Genomic DNA, 20,986 nt, shown 5'->3' on the forward strand with positions numbered 1-20,986 from the left:
CTTTCCTCTTGCGACGCCGTGCCTCCCTCTTGAGCAGTCATTGAATACAAACCCCTCTGCTGTCTGTGCCTGTGTGAAGGGAAAAGGGGAGAACCTGCACTTCCAGATTTCCAATTCAAGAACTGGGAACAATGAGAGGTTTCATCTTCAAAATTAGTCCCTGTTTTAAGAGACAGTCCCAATCTTATGTCTTTTAGGAAAGCATTAAAGACGTGGCTCTTTAGCAACTAGTTTCCCCTATATGGACGTAATATATTGATCTCTTGTGTGAAAGCAGCGAATGTATGTCATTACATCGTATACTAATACCACGCATACCATTACAACGCGGGTATTACTACGCGATATCAATGGCGACATGCCATTACAACACAAAGTATTACCACGACTATGCCTTTACCACGCATGCCATTACAACGCAAAGGCATGCATGGTAAAGCTATACTTGTGGTTAAAGTTTGCAAGGTAAGTGACTACCCTACCCCTACACAACCCTCCGCCGACCCCCATTCCTACCCCTACAATAACACTACACTACCCTGCATGACATCCCCCCAACACTATCCTTTAAAACACTACACTACACACACACTACAACACTACCCTAAACCCTAATACACTACACTATACAAACACTACAACACTAACCTAAACCAAAAAACACTACACAAACACCACAACACTACCCTAAACCCTAAAACACTACACAAACACTACAACACTATCCTTACCCCTAAAACACTATACTACACAAACCCTACAGCACTACCCTAAAACACTACACAAATACTACCCAAAACACTAAAACACTACACTACTTACACCACAACACTACCCTAAACCCTAAAACACTACACTACAAAACACTACAACACTACCCTTAACCATAAAACACTACACTACACAAACACTACAAAACTACCCTAAACCCTAAAACACTACTCTACACAAACACTACAACGCTACCCTACACCCTAAAACATTACACAAACACTACAACACTACACTAAACCCTAAAAGACTACACAAACACTACAACTCTACCCTAAAACATTACACTACACAAACACTACAACACTACAATAAACCCTAAAACACTGACACTACCCTAAAACACTACACAAACACTGCAACACTACCCTAAACCCTAAAACACTGACACTACCCTAAAACACAACACTACACAAACACTACACTAAGCCCTAAAACAATGACACTACCCTAATACACTACACAAACACTGCAACACTACACAAACCCTAAAAAACTGACACTACCCTAAAACAGTACACTACACAAACACTACAACACTACACTAAACCCTAAAACACTGACACAGCCCTAAAACACTACACAAACACACTAAAAAGTAAAATACAACCAGACACAACACAAACAATACAATAATACCTTGACGCTACCCTAAACCCTACAAAAGTAACCCCCACCACAAGAGCGCAAACCCCCTGACCTCTCTTTCCTCGTGGCTCCTCTCCAGCATCCCTGTCTCTGCTCCCGGTTCCTGCTTCCTGCTTCCAGGGGGCGGTGCACGTCGTTGTGAGGAAACAGCCTCAGTTTCCGCAAAACGAAGTGGATAACCATTACATCGGATGCGTTGTAAAAGCGTATGCGATGTAATGGTATGCGCAGTTTTTACTACGCATTGTAACATCGCATGCATTGTAACGCATGCAATGTAATAGCAACGCGTGGTAAAAGTTGTGGTGTGATGGCTGTTCCCTGAAAGCAGCGCCAAGATGCCTCTGGGCTTTTGAGCACTATATAAACTATTAATCAATCAATCATAATGAAATGCATTGTATTATGTTATATTACTGGTCCTTTTGTGCTTACGGTTTTTCAGCTGTGTGCGGCATGGCTGTGAGCTGTTCTGCCTTGTGTTTTGAAGCACTACTCTGTGCTGCCTGAATTGAGGGTTGCTGCATGGTTATGGTATCCACACGCCAATAAAATGAGGATCAGTGTGCTAGGGTTATAGTAGTTGAGTTGTATGTGTGCTTTTTGTGTGTGTGTGTTCTTCAATACTAGCTCTTTTGCGTAGGTCACCTTGCTGCATGATTGTTGAACGTGGTTGCTTCTGTGGTGTGCTGCGTTTGACAAATTAGTGTTCATTATCCACACAGTCCCACTCCACACATTTCCAAAACACACCACATAATTCGACACCAAACCACATGATTTGACTCAACATAATTAAACAACACACCAAATATACCCAATCCACAGCACCGAATTCCACTTCATGCAACAAAACAGCACACCACATAATTAAAATCCACAACATACCACCCCACAACACAAAATTGTATTCCACATAATTACACTCCATAACACACAATCCCACTCCACACAATTCCCAGTACACTCAACACCACATAACTACTATAAACATAATTCCACAGCACACCATGCAACATATTTCAGTTACACAAAGCCACTCCACAACCAACAAATCCAATCCTACCCACATGATTCCACTACACACCACAAACATACACTCCATTATATATAGGTTAAAGACATTGCCATTTACAACGGCAATAGCTCTAACTCAATCAAATGCGAGACCTATTGCACTTTCAATGCTTGTTTTCATTGTCGTGAATAGAGCGCATTTAGAAGCCCCCAAAAGTGGCAATGAATGATTAATAATTTGATGTCCTATAATATATTGACAAAAAAACGAGGCTGCTGTTGCACGTGTTCCATCATGTCAAATCGGGTTGTACTCGCTGCTGTGACAACGAGCGCTTCGCCTCACCCGGCACCTCCTAATCTCGTACAAAAATAGAAAGACTAGCAAAGGATCGGCTGTACGATGGAGATTACTACGGCCATCTTGAAAGAGAGCCTCCTTCCTATCAAACTGCTCAAACCTTACAAAAAACCACCAACAGTACAAAATAATAATAAAAATGAGTCCCATGTATTTAAATTCTCGCAAAATGCGAACTGCTTTATATAATAACATAACGTTTTGCAAAATATAAATGTTAAATATTTTCTTTCAATCAATGTTTTCCTTGTGTCTAATAACATTTTGTAATTAGTTGCGGCTTTAAACAACCTCTGTGATAGAGTCTATTTCTCCTTATGAACTAGAAAGACACCCTTTCATCATGGCTGTTTTGCCATGTACAGTCGTGTTGAGGAGTGTGGGCTGCCACCTCCCGATCGAATGCCTTCTGACAGCGCAGTGTGGCAGACTAACAGGACTGATCCTAGATTTTTTCTCCTGTGTCAGACGGAAAGCAGCTGCGACATGTCGAGCCCGGGATCAGCCTTGCTGCTGGCGGGCTCCCTGTTTCATGTCCTGCTCATCTCTGGTAAGGATTCAGGCAGGGATGGGAGTGTCAGTTACACCCCGGAGTCATCGCCAGATAGCTACAGACATGCACGTGATTTAGTTTACTATTTATCGAACTCGACATCACTGCCTGCATATTTGCGATTATTGTTTACCACCCAATACATTCTCAGCGCTGCAGCTGTTATATATATATATATATATATATATATATATATATATATATATATATATATATATATATATATATATATATATATTTTTTTTTTTATAGCATCTTGCTAGTAAAGATGTTTTATTTATCTTTTATAGGCACATAGCTTGAGACAGACGGTCTTCGTTATTTGATCAACAGCAATTTGTATACTGAGAGTTTTGAGCAACCATTTTTTTAACATGAAAAATTAAACAAGTGCCCTAGGATGTGAAGTTCATTCAGCTGATTTAAAGGCCAGGACTAGCTGAAGCTGTCACACAGGACAATGGGACTCTTGGGATTAATTAATTCATGGTCCTAATTTTCATTTCGAGTAAGCAGTTGCTTGGTACATAACACAAATAATTATATTTGCTTCCTCTGAACACAGTAATACAGTGGAGTGAGAATTATTATTATCATGTGTAAAAAGCAAAAAACAAAAAATATAGGAATGGAGGTGGCATACTATGGGTATTGCCATGCATCCACTCCCCCAAACACTACGGTAACAATCGTTCTACTCTCCCCCCTTAACGCCTTAACCGTGGCAGTAATTCCGCCGCGGGCGTTGTAAAGGGTGGGCGGGCTGCGACGGCCAATGGTCGTTCGCAGCACCAGGGAGGGAGTGCTCCCGTTGGCCGAGCACGGAACGGGTTAAAGGACAGATGGGGGTGATTACCCCAGACAGAAAGCGCACTAGATACCAGGGATTACATTTAGGGGTGGGGCCTGCCCACCAAGGGCATAGACATGCCCCCACCCCAACAAGAGAGATAGTCTTTCTGCTCTCTTTTGGGGCAGATGGGGGTAATTACCCCCGATCTGCCTCCCAGGGGGCAAAAAGCCCACAAGACACCAGGGATTTAAAAAAACTATGTATATATTTAGGGATTGGGGCTGTCCATTCCCCCATCACAACAAGAATCCTGTCTTTTTGACCCCCTTGGGGTGGGGTGGATTGGGGCAGTTATCTCAATTGGCCCCGCGGGGGGGCAGAAAGCACACTAGACATAACGGACTACATTTATACTGGGTTCTGTTTGGGGGAGCTGCCCCCTTGGCATGGGCCCATGCTCTCTCCTGACCTCGCAGCCCAATAGAATTTCAGTCCAGAGGGGTGGGCATGGTTATTCTCCCTCATTGTGCGCCCTGATGGGCAGAGAGCCCCCTAAACACGAAGCATTTCAAAAAGGAGCCAAACCAATCTAAAGGAGGATGCAGCCTACTCCGGCATCGACCCACAACCCCTTCTCTTCCGGGGAAGGGGGAACAGTGACTTTCTGCCTCCCTGGTAGGCGGTAGGCGAATACTCCCAAATGGGGAGATTCCCCCAAATATGCTCCGGTTGGGGGTAGAAAGTGCACCTGACACCAGGTATTTTGCCTTTGTGGCAAAAGAAAGTGGTGCAGGTGTTGCATTTGCAAGGGGACTCCCATTGACTTCGGTTTGATCCGTTCCTGTTACCGGCACAAGTCCAAGCTACACAAGTGGTGCAGCGTTTTTCTCTACACAAGTAGGGTAATGCTTGGTGGTAGAATTTTTGTGTATTCCTGTGGATTTCTGAAGTTTCCATCATAGAAATGTAGGGAAAATGTGTGATTACAGGCATAGTTTGAGATTTCAGGGCATTGTGTGGAACAAAACCTATTGGGATCCACGCATGGCCCACCACCATGAACTCCCTTAGTTGTCTAGTTTTCAAAAATGTCTGTTGTTCAAAGGTTTGCATAGGTGGCACAGCGGCACAGCATCAAAAACCACAGTTACCCAAATTGCTTATCTCTCCATGTAGTGTTTTAGGGCCTTTTAGTGTTGTGGTTTTATGGTCTACCCACTCAAGTGGGATTCCATGCTTTTAGGAGGACAAGTAGGAACTCAGAGTGGTAGGAAATATGTGGCTCCCTGCTGTTTCCAGAACTTTCAGTCACAAAAATGTAAAGAAAATGTGTATGTTTACCAAAGTTTGATATTTGAAAGGATTTCTGGGTAAAATTACCTAGTGAGAGCCAGGCAAGTTACCCCACCTTGGATACCCCATGTGTCTAGTTTTCAAAAATCTGCAAGTTTAATAGGTTTCTTTTGGTGCCAACTGAGCTAGGGCTCAAAATTCACAGCTATCCACTTTGCAAACAAGCATTAAAAATGCAATAGGTCTCGCCTTTTATTAAGTTAAAGCCATTTGCTTTGCTATACAATACCATTAGCAAAGCAAATGGCTTTAACTTAATCAAAGGCGAGACCTGTTGCATTTTCAATGCTTATTTACTCCACGGTTTCTTGGAGAAAAGATGCTTTATCAACAAGCTCCAAGTCTCAAAGAAGAGGACCATAAAAAAAAGCGAGTTGCATTTTTGGGTGCTCAACAGTGAAAAACTTTGAGGTGAACCAAGAATTTACTTTGCGATTACAAGTTCTTGAATGTTTGGACGTATGTATACTCAAGCTTAAGGCTAGGGGGTGTTGCTGAACTGCGAACAAAAGCTTCTATGTTCATTTATGTTGTTTTACTCAGATCGAACAGTCAATTAAGACTACATTTAGCGATCTGTAAGTATGGCAGAAAGGCGATGTGTGCGATACTCAATTTTACAGTTTCACTGCAAAGAAGAACAATATCACGGTAGAAGATTTTAAAACCTGGCAATGGCCGAAAGAAAACAAATTAAAGAACTGTACATAAACTGAAGGAGGTTAATGAGTCAATACAATAAACCAATAACTGGGCTAAAAGAAGCAACACCAATGCAAGCTGTGACGGTAATTAGAAGACCTTCCTTAACATATTTTATGAAGAGTAGGTAAGAAATGTGCTCTAAAATCATCTTTATTGAGAACCACTCAATAATATTAAATCCGAAAGTATTACTGCTACTGGTTGTGGAAATACTGCTTGACATTGTAAAATCCGGAGTCAAAATAATAACAATAAAAAAGGTAATACACTTTTTTCCCAGAATGCTGCTATAAACTGAAAACGCCCCTAGTTGTTATGAGAGTAGAGACACACTGCTCCATCGCTACAATACATATCAGTTTGCAGTTAGTAATCTCTCTTAAACTGCCTATGCATTTCCACCCACACAGAATAGTACTGCGACTTCCTCATTTCTATCTATGTTTGCATCTGTTTCTCACTAGAGCTAGGGGTTGCACACGCTTTCCCTGGCACAGTCGTACTCCTTTAGTATACTGGATGCCACGCTTGCCCCCGTCTCACACCGCTCAGTGAAGCCCCCAGACACACTTGGGTGTAACCCCACCCTCTCGCAGATGCTGGACAGTGGGAACAGCACACATGGAACTTGGAATGCCAATGAGTGCACGCGTGTCTCTTACTCTGAATAAGCAAGCCGCTGCACGGCTCGCCTACCCCGCCTGCCCAGAGTGGAATCCCTTTCTGAAACAAGTAAAAAAAAAAAAAAAGGTCATGAAGAGCAGCGGGCGGTACTGGCAAGTTTAAACAAACTGCACCTGGCCAAATGACAAACTGTGACAGGCGGAAGGTGAAAGCAGCATGAGCATTATTACATGCACTCACCTAATGTGGAGAAACCAGGAACACATCAGCGCTGGTGGCAGGCTGTTGTTACCACCAGGAGGGTGCAGCCGCCTAATGGGAGAAGGAGGAAGACCTGTGACTGAAGCAGCTGGTGTCTGTAATGAAGATCGGGCGGTGATGTGGATCAGACGAGGAATGCAGCTAGCTGTTTCTTGAAATCGTCCCTCACGCACACCAGCTCCTTGCGCATGCGCCGCTGCCATACTTACATCAGGCAGATATGTGCGAGACAAAGAAGGAGTACGAACAGTGCGGACTAAAACTGTAGTTGGTGGCTGCTGCTTCCGGACTACACGGAAGTCAGTTTGACACTACCTGCCAGTCAAAACTAAGCTAGCAAAAGCTATAGCAACATTCGGCAAATGGCAAGTGGCAGGAGAAACTACCGGCCGCCTGCCAACACATAGAGATTACTTCAGGTCTCGCTGAGACGGCGCATGCAGTGCATGCGCTGCTAAGCTAAGACCTAAAAAGGGTCCCTTTTCAGTGGAAAAAGTGATGTTGCGTTTTGGGCCGTTTCTTGTCTCGGGCACTAGGCCTACCCACACAAGTGAGGTATCATTTTATAGGCACACATGTGGGAGCATAGAATGGTAGAAAATGTGTTAATACCAATTGGAATTTGCTACATTTGTGACTTCCAAATGGAAGCCAGTGTGTGTGAGAGAAGACATTTTGAAAAATACCATTTAAATCATATGCCAGTACAGGTACCCAAAAAGAGATGTACAAATACCCACTGCTCCCTATGAATTAGTCTATACCCGGTGCACAATGAAAAACTATTGTATGGTGCACCTCTGGGTACATTGGGTTCTTGGAGATCCTACAAGTCCTGTTTATCCCCCAAACCAGAAGGGTCTAGCAGACGTAATGGTATATTGCTTTTGTGAAATGGCCATTGTGACAAAAAATTACAGATGAAAATGATGTCACAAATGGCCATTTTTTTCCTATTCATTTTCCTTATTTTTTATTGCTGGGGTCGTTTTTTATACAGTGAAGCAAGTGATATATATTTAAAAAGGAATGCACAAGACGGCCGAATATTTTAGTTTTTTAGGGCAGTGCAGCCCACAGCCACTGTTGGGCAGCCCAGTTGCCTCACTGGCACCACTCACTGTTGGCATGGACAAAAAGTACTGCTGTTCTTCATTTTGCAAATGGCCAAGATAATGCTAACTTTTACACAGATCATCAATACACTTGAGGGCTTGAGGAGATTTACGAACCTGCATGAGCTAACTCCCCACCAATCTATCATCACACCAGAAAAGAGCCACGGGTCCGAATTAGGAGGAGGTTAGTAAACTGTTTAAATATGCTCTGTCATGCGAGGTGGAGAATTTCCCTTTTCAGGACGGTTCCCGGCACACACCAGAGGTGTCATGCTTCATCATAGGGGTGCTGCCTCAAACGAACGACCTAGTCTTTGTGTGGGCTTCAACCCCCTCTCTACGAGGGAGGAGCTCAGGGATGTTTTGTTGAATCATGCGGGGTGTACTAAACCCCTATGTGAGCTTGGCGTGTGTATAAAAAGAGTGCAGTGCTGTGAAGTGAGAGTTTAAAACTGGCTACAGGGTTAGCTATATTGTAACTTTATTCAGCTACCTGGTATCAGGATTAAAAACAGTGTGGAGCTGATAACACAAGTGCCGACATTAGAGACAAATGTGTAGATCACTAGACCAACATGTTTCGACCAGAAGGACCTAAACAGTGTCTCGGCATTGTTCAAGGTCAATTAGTTCAGCCACTGCAGCAATGAAGTGAAAATGCGTGAAAATGAAAACATGAGGATAAATCAAAAAGTATAATGCTGAACATCTAATATTAACTGTTCAGTATGTACTCAATACAACCTAAATTAGAGACAAAAAAACATGTTGTCACCAAATGCATATCCAGTATATACATATACAGTATGAATCAAACAAACAGTTTCTAGCCTCCTACATGAAATCATTTTTGTAACACATGTACATCTTAGATCAATGTGTAGTTAACAAGGACGTGTGGCTCACCACAGTGGGTTGCACATTTCACTATGTCTGTCCTGGCCTATTAGCCATGTGGTACGTGCACCAAAACCTGCTGAAAGAGGTATATGGTATTAAAAACAGGTGATCCCAAGGGAGGGATTAATAGCTAGAATGTAAGTGTGACTTTAAGTTAATCAGATGACCTGTGTAAGGACTTCTGAGGAAACATTTCTGCGGCGAAACTTCGATATTGAACCGCTGTCACCTAGGGTCTCAGGTGTTAGCTATACGCCCAGACTTAAATTGTGAGTAGAAAGTCCTAGGCAAGTGCCAAAAATGGCTTGGTTCACAAACGAGTGCCAAAGGCTAAACATAGAGTGGTATACAGGTCTGGGTCCCCAGGCGCGTGCAAGTGGTGGACCTGGTTCAGGGCAAGTAGGGTAAGATAGATGGGGCTGGGGATGGTATTTACCTGTGTGGGGAAAGGAAAAAGAAAAGGGGAAGGGCTGACCAGTCACTGTCAGGCAGGGAGTGATGTATCTGCCTGGTAGTGCTGTAAGGTGGAGTGCTGGCAAAGTATGCACAAGGTATCAAATGTCTGCTGAATCCATTGTCAGTATCGGGTGCCATTGCCATGGATCTAAGCATGATGGCGTGGATGCGGGCACATCTAGTGTCCGTGGTGGGACTCAGGTGGCTTGTCAGCCGCGTGGGACCTTAGTTGTGCAGCCTGAAAAAGGTAGGCTGGGTGGTATAATGTAAGCGCCTCGGTTGTGCAGCATATGTAGCTGGCAATGGCCTGCTGTGGTTGTACCCTGCGGTAGTAGCAGCCTGATATAAGTGGGCGGGCGTTTTAAGAGATGAGCGCCTATGTAGTGCAACTTCATTTGTCCCCAGCGGTCATGGCAGTAGTGGCGATAGGCGCCTGATAAGTGCCTTCGGGGTGGAAGTTGGAGAAGACCAATGTAGTATACGGTCTCGCCTATCTGGCATGATGGCGGCTGTGGTGAATGCCCTGGGTGCAAAAACTGGTGTGTGGGCGCACCAGTACTGCCGCGTAAAGCTGAGAGGCGGAAGGTGGACAGAGCCAGAATAATACACAGCATCTCCTAACCGGAAAACAAGGCCAAAGTGCCTCGTTGATGCCGGTCGCGGTGGGTCATAGGGGCTGAAGCACTTATCACAAGTTTGCGGTATCTCACCAGTCAGCACGTCCAGGGGCAGGAAGATGGATGGGTGCTCGTACGGTACTTGTATAAGTAGCCAATCTGGATTGAGAAACTCAGGGCAGCTGAGTAAGGAGGCACGTCCCCGGAAGTGGGATCCTCATAGGAGTTGTAGTCGCTCGTGGACTGTAGTTCCCGGAAGTGGGAGCCTCATGGGAATTATAGTTTGATGCAGTCGGTCGGGGTCTGTGATTCGAGCTTGGCGTAACAAAAATGTAAACCAAGCCTCGTTTGTGCATTGGCAAATAAACCTGATCATGCTGTCAGGGTAGAGCCAATCACCAGCGCCTAATGCCAGGAACTGGAGGCTCATGGAAAAAGAAGTTGCTCAGGGAATTAGAACTGCCAGGGGATAGTGTGGGCAGGTAAGTTGCACCCGCCCATTGTGGGTGGGGGGTGGTTTCACATGCCAAGAATGTTAGGTACAAGAATTCATACAGAGCTGGTGCATGTGCCCATGAGGAACCTAATAAAAAAGTATGGCCAGGTGGGTGTGGTAATGATGCAACTGCCCAGTTGGGGGATATGAGCAGCTGGCGCTTCCAGGAGGTCTAGAATGATGTTTTGAAAAGAGGGGCAAACACTGTGTGTTCCCCGGGTTGGCAGAGCTGAGGGCATGTTGCTCAGGAGAATGGAAAAGGGGAGGGGGAGCGGGAATGGTAGCATCCACTGAACGGGGTGGCCTGGGGGGCACGCCCAGAAGAGGGGTATTCTGGACTGTAGCCTTGGTCAGTGTATATCAGGCGACCTGGGCGGTGCGCATTGCTAAGGAAGTGTCCTGGCGGCTTGATCAGGAGATCAAGAAAGCGCCAACCGAGGGATCTCACCTTTGAAGCCCGTTTCTGAGGTTCCCAACCTGTACACCCATCTCTGTTCTAGTCTGAGGAGTTTGGTCATGAGATCGGGGGTGTTGGCATTCAGGTTTGGTTTGTCTAGGACCATCCAGCTCAAAGAGTCTTGGCTATGTTTCATGTCAAAAAAGTGTTTAGTCATCTTAGTCATTTGTTTTGCACACCTAATGGTACTTTTATGTTCTAAAATCCTGGTGCGTATTTTCCTGATGGCCATACCAACATATCTCAAGCCACAAGGGCAAGTGATAAGGTAGACCACACACTCACTATTACAATTGGTGTGTTTTTGTAAAACCCAAGGTCTGGAGGTCCCTATGTCAATGCTTTTGGTCATACTAGTTTGGGCACAAACTGTATATGACCCACAGGGGTAATGCCCTTGGACAGGAGATAAGTTCCAAAGTGTATTTTGTCTTGTTAATTCTGGCACAGAGAGTCTTGTGTGGATTAGAGTTTCTTTTAAATTTTGACCTCTTCTGAATGCAAAAAGAGGTTTTTCAAGGGTCAATTGTCCTTTGTTCAAGATGTCCCAATTATTTAATATGGATTTTTTAACTTCATTGAACATGGAGCTGTAGGTGTTAACACAGGCAAGTTGAGATGGTGTTGGTTTGGCAGAGGGCTGATCTAGAAGAGCCTCAAGGTTGGTGTTGAGTGCCCGTTTGCCTGATTTCTTGACCAGTTTTGCAGGGTAGTGCCTGTCCAATAGGTTACTCCTGAGTGTATCAGCATGTGTGTTGTATTTCTCTGTTGTGGAGCAATTGCGGCGAACTCGCAAAAACTGTCCATATGGTAAATTGTCCTGCAATGACTTAGGGTGATAACTCTTATATAGGAGGAGTGCATTGCGGGCCATTGGCATTTGATGAAGTTCAGTTTCCAGAGTGCCCCCTGCTGGATAGACCAGGAGGTCCAAAAAGGACAATTTCTCTTTACTAGACTCACAGGTGAAGCGGAGATGTTCATTGTTGTTGTTTAACCAGTTATGAAAGTGGTTTATGGGGACATCATCTCCTCGCCAGATAACAAAAATGTCATCTTTATACCTCTTCCATAGGAGTATGTGTGTGAGAAATGGGTTCTGGGCTCCCAGGACAACACCTTCTTCGAACACATGCATGTAAAGGTTCGCTAGACTAGGCGCTAAGGTGCTGACCATTGAAGTGCCCAAGATTGTAGGTATAACTCTGCCTCGAACTGGAAAAAGTTCTCCTTCATGGCAATTCGTGCGCACAGCATTATGAATAAAATCGGTGTGATCGTGTTGGGTGGATGTTCTGTCAGGAGCAGTTCAATTGTATCCAGGGTTTGGCCCTGGGGTATACAAGTATACAGCGACTCTATGTCAAATGCGACCAGATAGTCGGTTTGGGGGTCAAAGATCACATCATCCAGCAGGAGCAGCATATCGGTTGTATCTTTGAGATACATGGGCATTTGGCTGACCAGTGGGCGGAGAAAGAAGTCAACAAACTGTGACAGTGGCTCGAGGGGGGACCCTATCCCCGAAATAATAGGTCTCTACCTGGTGGAGGCCTCTGTGGCTTATGTATTTTCGGTAATACATAAAAGTAGGGAGTTGTAGGTGCCTTAGTACAGAGGGATTCCGCCTCTTTCTGCGTTATCCAGCCATTCACATGTGCTTTCTTGGTTAGGATGAAGATGGTGCTGTGATACTTTCTGTAGGGTCATGATTCAGTCGTCAATAGGCAGTGTTGTTGTTGAGTTGCCTTAGACATTCAGCCCTATAGATGTCTGTGTCCAGTATTACAGTCGCTCCGTCCTTGTCGGCAGCTTTGATGGTAATAGTTTTATCTGTGGTCAGGGAACATAGTGCTACTGGTTATCTTTTCGAGATGTTCTTGAAGGTCCTCTGTGGTGTGGATAATCCAGTGGTCAGATCCTTGAGGACAGCCTTCTCAAATGTTGCTACCTCAGATGGGACCATGTCAATCGGGGTGTTGAATTTTGACTTCAGGCGTAAATTCGTGTTGGTTATCTGCTGAGTGTCAGTCTGCGGGTCTTTGTCTGCGAAGAAAAAGTGTAGTCTCACTTTTCTGAAAAATTGGTGTACCTCTTGTTGTATTAGGAAGGGTTCACCATCATTTGTTGGTACAAAACCCAGGCCTTGGTTGAGTACTTCAGGTGTGAGCGTCCGCTTGCTAAAATTGACAATCGGGCTGGGTCCCTGCTCGGGCCTGCTTGTTGGTTGGTCTTGGTCATGATCCCCGTGTTCTGCTGGGTAATCGGGGAGTTCCAGTGTACTTGTTGTTGGGGGCGACGGCGGCCTCTGGACCAGTCTCGGCCCTGCCCTAAAAAAGGCTGGTTGTAACCTGCTTGTGGGTGTTGTTGGAAGTTCATCAGTGGGCCTGGTTGACCTTGTCCAAAGAACAGGAAAGTGGGGTAACTCCAGGGGTTCGGAGGCCATCACTGGCTGTTCAGTGCTCCACCCTGAGACCCACGCCAGCTTTTCTGATTCTGGTGCTGGGCTCTTTGATTAGTGCTTCCTTGGCTTGTGTCTGAATCACTTGAGGTGTCTTCTCTATCGTAAGAGGAATAGTTGGACCCATATCTTCTACCTGTCCTGTGAAATTCTGGGGGTTGGTAGGAAGGATCAGTGTAGGGGTACACTTTTTCCATTGTGAATTTCGCCAAATCCTTCTTGAATTTCGTGATTTTACTGGTAAGGAGGTTCTCCTTGTAATCTTTTGTTGTTTTGTTGGTTTCATCCACATTCTTTTTAAACATCGTTGCACCAATGATGACTTTGATCTCTGCCTCCATTGTCTGAATTTGAACCAAAACCTTCTCAACTTCTTTCTTGGCCGTGCTGATAATTAAAATAAGCCAGTCCCTTGTGCACCACCATGCGTTGAGGGACCAGTCTTTTAGGAACAATCTAGGGTAGTTAGTCACAATGAGTCCCGTTGGGGCGCAATTGCCCTGGAGGTATTCAGTCATAATGGCGCTGTGTGTTGTCGGTCCTATGTATAATCGTTTGAGATTAGTCCGTTTCTGCAAGTCATCTGAAGTGGCCATAGATGTGTTTCTAAGATGCTGGGTGTTGTCAGCATTTCTGATAATACTCCATAGTCATATGTAAGTCCTGTACGTTCAGCCATAGTTAATAGTCGCTGGATAGCAGCTTATGAGAGAAGGAGAATAGAGACATAGTAAAGCCCGCAGCTGAGCCGCTGCGCTGGACAATCACTACATTTGAGGGCTTGAGGAGACTTAAGGACCTGCGTGAGCTAATGCCCCACCAATCTAATATCACACCAGAAAAGAGCCACAGGGCCGAATTAGGAGGAGGTTAGTAAACTATTTGAATATGCTCTGCCATGCGTGGCGGGGGATTTCCCTTTTCAGGACGGTTCCCCTCACACACCAGAGGTGTCATGCTTCATCATAGGGGTGCCTCCTCACATTAAAGACCTAGTCTTTGTGTGGGCTAAAACCCCCTTGCTACGTGGGAGGAGCTCAGGGATGTTTTGTTGAATCAGGCGGGGTGTACTAAACCCCTATGTGAGCTTGGTGTGTGTGTATAAAAAGAGTGCAGTGCTGTGAAGTGAGAGTTTAAAACTGGCTACAGGGTTAGCTATATTGTAACTTTATTCAGCTACCCGGTGTCAGGATTAAAAACAGCGAGGAGTTGATAACACAAGTGCCGACATTAGAGACAAATGTGTAGATCACTAGACCAACATGTTCCAGCCAGGGTCAGATAGTTCAGCCCCTGCAGCAATGAAGTGAAAATGCGTGAAAATGAAAACATGAGGATAAATCAAAAAGTATAATACTGAACATCTAATATTAACTGTTCAGTATGTACTCAATACAACCTAAATTGGAGACAAAAAAGCATGTTGTCACCAAATTCATATCCAGTATATACATATACAGTATGAATCAAACAAACAGTTTCTAGCCTCCTACATGAAATTATTTTTGTAACACATGTACATCTTAGATCAATGTGTAGTTAACAAGGACGTGTGACTCACCACAGTGGGTTGCACATTTCACTACATCTGTCCCGGCCTATTAGCCATGTGGTACGTGCACCAAAACCTTCCGAAAAGAGGTATTTGGTATTAAAAACAGGAGATCCCAAGGGAGGGATTAAGAGCTAGAATGTAAGTGCGACTTTAAGTTAGTCAGCTGTCCTGTGTAAGGACTTCTGAGGAAATATTTCTGCCATGAAATTTAGATATTGAATCGCTGTCATCTAGGGTCAAAAATAACCACACAAAGCGTGTGCAGAATGAGTATCATCGAGGAAGCACTGGTTAAGGATTCTTCCAGGAACCTTCTACTGGAAGTAAAGATAACACACACAAGCAGAGGTAGGGCAACAACAAGAAAAGAGAAACTGGGCACCCTTTCAGGAAAGCATGTTGTGCCTGCAATAGGGGAAAATCATTAAAGAAAATAGTGCTCACAGACCGGGTAACAACGCAAATAAAAAGGCCAGTCCTCATGGGAAGTTACAAATGTAGACAAAGCGGTACTAAGGATGGACTACTAAGCCTATTCATGAATCAAAAGCAACCATTTAGAAAGGACAGTAAAAGGAGCCAATTGAAAAGATGGGTGGAAAATGGGCAGCGCTTCAAGTCCATACCTGTATACAGCATTCCTCGCAGAGCAGTGCATGCGCTGCCTAGGTTCGACCTAAAAAGGAGGCTCTGTGAAATGAAATGTTTGCCTAGGCTCACACAGTTTGGATAATCAGGGAAGCCCGTATTGATTATAGGTAATATGATTGCACATTTTGAAATTTAGCCACCAGTTGTATTTCTGTCTTGCTCTCTCTGTGCTGTTTTACACCAAAGGTCACTTTTTTCATACCTTGTTCATGAGGAAAAAAAGCAACACAGGCATTCAACTGAGTCGGGGTCCCCAGACTCAACTACTAAGCCAAGAATGCATTATTTGGGGGGGTTTCAAACACCACCACTGAAGGTATGCCCCTGTTGGCCCCCAAATATAGGTGCTAGAGGTGATCTTCAGTATTTAGCCAAGGCACAAATTAAGCACTTGGTGCAGTCTGCAACTGTATTTCTAAAAACAGACATCCAGCGGCATGTGTTGTCACTCTGCAAAAACAGATAGACATATTAAGTATGTGTAGAACAAAACAAAAAGAGAAATATTAACAGCATGATATGACTCTTGAGACATGTTGACACCATTGCGGGATATCGTATTGTATGAGGTATTTAATGCACCCTATATGAAAAACAAAAAGAACAGATGATGGACAGAATGCTGATCAAATCATACATTGACCCCCACTCACAGTTAAATACATTGTTTTTTGCTCGCCATGCCATTCCAGGTTGGACCCACCCAAATGCAAATCAGTCTTGACAATGCCCCCCATGAGAACAGTCCATCCCAAATTCCCAAGCCAGGGGCTCCCTGGATCAGAAACAAGCATCCTGAGACCGGTTTCAGTGTATCAACCCTCATCAGCCAGGCTAGCCTGAATCCGGTGTCATAGCGATCATGGGACTCTCATCTGGGCATACCCTTCCCACTTAGGGCAACAAATGCAAAAAGAACAGATGATGAATGGAATGCGGAACAAATCAAATATTCACTCCTAGTCACAGACTGGATTTAAATCCATCATTTGTTTTCTCGCCATGTCATTCCTGTTTGGACCCAGTCTTATGCAAATCCATCTTGACCCTGCTCTCCATGAGAACAGTCCAGTCCTAATCTGCCAGGCCATATTCTACCTGGCCTTTTAAACAAAAAGGGGAGAAAGAGGAGAGGGAATCAGAGGGGAGGCTTCTGTGGTAACGCACGAAAGAGCAACAACATTCTAGGCACAAGCCCTGTGGCCAATAGGTAAGCAGGTGGGGAACACAGAGGAAAGGAAAAAACGGGTTGGAAGGAGCAGGGAAGAAAACAAGGGTGTATACATAATGTAGTAAGCACACAAACATAACGCATCCCCCTTTGAAACACAATGAATGAGGAAGACTTAACCCTCCAACCATATTTTCATTGATGGAATTCTAGATCTAGGAGCAAATCTCATCCCACTGGCTATAGTGTCCTCAATACTTACCTCCGGGCTATCAGAGACAACAGAACAATCTACAGCCATAGCTTCCTCAGAAATTGTTTTACTCAGTTCAGAACATTCGTCATGTACCCGAGGATTCTCATCAAGCAACACTCCATTGCCTATATCACTGGGAACATCCACAAAATTATGTACCATACCACCTTTGCATTCCCCAGACATCTTTCCACTTTTATCCAAGGTGCACTTAGACAACCTCTTCATGCTCCAACATTTGCCATCATGCGTTATAACACTTCTTGCATTAGTTTTTATCCCTTGGATGGGTTCAGAGAATTTGCTCAAGCCTTTACTCTTCTTTTTGCTGTTACAAGGTGCAACTTTATGTGCCTTTGCACATTGTCTTTTAGATATATGCTGCATGTCACTGACCTTTTTCTTCAAAACAAACATGTCGTGCTTATTCATGATCATATGCTTTGAAAATGTAAGTTTGAACCACCAAGGTCAAATCAAAGAAGTGGGTTGTCTTCCTCTCAGAAGCAAGGAAGGTGATACTACTGTGACAGCATGGGGCATGTTTCTATATGACCACAATCTTTCACAAACAGATATCATAAATGGAATCATTCCCACCACAGCCAAGTGTATACTTTCTTTTAGATAACGATTAAATCATTCAACTAACTGTTGCATTGTGGATCATTTAAGGCTGTGCGTACACGTTTTATCTTATGGGTACGGAGAAACTGTGTCCTTTAATTTGAAACAAATTGCACACAATTGTCTGGTACCAGTTTTTCTGAATTTCATTCCCTACCAAACACCTCCATGAGAAATTCGATAACGCAACTGGTGGTTATGTTTTCTACAAACCTTACCTCTGGCCACTTGGAATGAAAGTCTATAAGGACAATGGCAAACCTCATTCCATTAGGTAAATTTACCAATGGCCCCACACAATCTAATTCCACTTAAACAGTTCTATTGGGCGCCCATTGGGGCCCATGGCTTAACCCGACTTAATACTGCTTGGGTCAGTCGCAAGTTCCTCCTCTGTGAGGTCCCCCTCCAAGGAGTCATTGTCATCCTGGGGGAGGGTGGCAACCGGGATAGTGACCAGGAGGTCTCTTGAGTCTTGTAGGGTGGTATGGGTAGTGGAGGAGGATATGGAGGTGAAGTGGGAGACGAAGGCCTCAGCAATGTGGTGTGGGTCTGCCACCAGTTCACCCACATCCGTCTCAATAAGGGGTACCCATCTTTGTGCGGTTTCACGCCTCTCTATCCATGCAAGCATTTTACCAGTAGTGTCACCTAACCAATATTTTATGGCGAGTTTATGGATATGTTTCATCCTAGCGGTTTCTGTCGCTAACTGGCAATAGTCTTGGCGTTTAACACTTAAAGTATGGTTGAGCTGCTCATCACCGCTATTTGCAACAACTCCCTAACCTCCCGCTCTAAGGTGTCTAATCGTGCCATCCGTTCCTTCTTGTGTCCCGCCATCCGTGAAAGTGCTTGACCTTTGATTACGGCCCGAAAGCCCCCTATAAAATTAGGTGGGATTGCATGTGTGAGCAAATGGTCAATTCTGGACTGACTGCCATGGGCGCCTGAATGAAAGGTAAAATTCTGCACCAGTGTTAAAATGTCACCAAATGTCTACTAGGCCAAAAGCTAAGAGAAAGTCCATCGGGGGGAGGTATCATGTGAATCTTTTCGAGGGGGATGCCGGTCCACTTGGCCATCCACCGCAAAGTTAAAATCACCTCCCAACACCAGGATGCCGACCGGAAGATAAAGTAGGAGTTTACTCAGGTCAGCCAGCGTGGCTGTTTTCAGCGCAGGAGGGATATAGATCGAGAGTATGTTGAGGGGATTCCCCTCCCATCGCCAGCTATCGCCCTGGCCATCAGTCCAAGGGTTGGTGATTATAAATGGGTATTGCTTGTGAATAAGAATGCCTGCCCCTCTTGAGCTAGACGTAAAACCCGCGTATGCCACCAACCTGTTGCCCCATCGATCAAGTGCTTTGCAAGTGTTACAGATAAGGTGCGTCTCTTGTAGTAGAGCGATGTCTGGGACCATTCTTTTGAGGTACTGGAGCACAACCCCTCTCTTTAGTTTGTCCCCCAACCTGTTGACGTTACATGTAACAATACAGAGTGTTCTCTTCACGTCACTATCTGACATGGTGCATGTGAGTGAGTTGGGGTGTTATCCGCCCATATCTTGAGTGTATGTAACAGATGCCGGTATTCCAAGTGTGTCTGAGTGGATGATACGTCTTGCATTACCTCCATCACAATAGAACAACAACAAACACGAATTAAACGAGTCCCCTCCCCTCCAAAATACCCCTTCCCTTCCCCTCCCCCCTCCCTGCCTCCCTGCATGACAGGCAATGAACCTCCCATCCCCCAAACTTGCAGAGTGCCTATCGCCCACCCTTAAAGTAAACAGGAATGTGAACCAACCCCACTCTGTGGTGCATCATTTAGTTTAAATGCATTTACCCCTTTCATTAGCCCCTTGAACATTAGACTGAAACATGACAGACTGCAAATATGAAGAAAACCCAAATACCCCTCAGCTAGAAGCAGGTGCGGCCTTAGAGTTGTTGGCAGCGACGCCAAGGAACACAAAAAGTTCTGATACTAGACAGTTCGGCAGAGAGTGCGCCTGCGCCTGCAGGGACCCAGCAGCTTAGGTCATATCGACTGGGAACCTTTGTTGCACACCCTCAATCCGCCAGTCTCTATTACGCTGGACCCTTCGTCCTGGATTCGCCGCCCGGTGGATACCCAGGCTGGCGGCTCGACCTGTCTTTATTCCCAGTGTTGGTGATTGTTTTACGGTTCCACTTGCCAACCGTGTGCCAGCCATCAAGCCAGTCCCATGCTTCCTCAGGCCTGGTGAAGAACCATGCTTACCCTTTGGATTCAACGGGCAGTTTTACCAGGAACCGCATGGCGTATTTGATTTCTTGGTTGCGCAGTGCGCGTTTCACCTCCAGGAATCTACGACGTTGTTTCTGCACTCGCAGCGTAAAATCAGGGAAGAAGGTAATCTTGCTGTTGTCTATGGCGATCAGTGGGGCCGCTCTCACTGTTTGAAGTGTAATGACCCTGTCCCAGAAGTTGAACACCCATGCCAGGATTGGCCTCGGCGGTGCACCGGGTATGGATCTTCTGCCCGGCACCCTGTGTGCCCTTTCGATGGAGAAGTATTTGGACAGACCCTTTGAGTAGAGATGTTGTAGTATTAGGTTTTCAATTAATAGGTCCGCCGCTTGCCCCTCCGCACGTTCCTGTACTCCCAGTGTTTGCTTGTTATTGCGGCGCATTCAACTATCGTAATCGTCGAGTTGTCGTTTGAGCACATCTTGATTGGTTTGACTCAGCTACTTGACATTGGAGAAGGTCAGTGTCAGTCATGAATTCCTTGGTTGTGGTTTCAACTTCTGTGATGTGCTCGGCCATGTTCCGCATGTCCGCCCTGATCAGGGAGACCTCAGAGGCAATTTGCCCCTCCAGAGAGGTGCGTACAGTCGTTATGGCTGTTAAAATGTCTTGTAGTGTGGGGTCAGGCTGATCCCCCACAGATTTGGGGTTTGTTTGTGTCTCCTCTTGGCCTTTTTGTCACACACAGTTTTCCAATTTCGTTTGGAGCACGTCCCGGCCGCTGTGGCCGCTCGCCATGTTGTAGCCGGTGTGTAGGGTGCGTTAGATGAGGGATCGAGCCGCACTGGCTACTCACCGCCACCTACGTAAGGCCTGTCTGGTTTCGCCAGTTAGT

General features: G+C 45.1%; 1 protein-coding gene across 2 annotated transcripts in view; it reads left to right on the plus strand.

Annotated features, from left to right (window-relative positions):
• The first annotated feature begins 3,206 nt into the window (after positions 1-3,206).
• SHISA4 (shisa family member 4) overlaps positions 3,207-20,986 on the plus strand; it is a 531,710-nt gene continuing 513,930 nt past the window's right edge. For both annotated transcript variants that reach the window (XM_078644153.1, XM_078644154.1), the window contains exon 1: positions 3,207-3,347. In XM_078644153.1, the coding sequence (XP_078500279.1) occupies positions 3,284-3,347 (64 nt within the window). In that variant the 5' untranslated portion in view covers positions 3,207-3,283. The remainder of the gene's footprint in view (positions 3,348-20,986) is intronic.

Source organism: Lissotriton helveticus, chromosome 5_1 (assembly GCF_964261635.1).
Source record: "Lissotriton helveticus chromosome 5_1, aLisHel1.1, whole genome shotgun sequence".
Classification (NCBI taxonomy): Eukaryota; Metazoa; Chordata; class Amphibia; order Caudata; family Salamandridae; genus Lissotriton; species Lissotriton helveticus.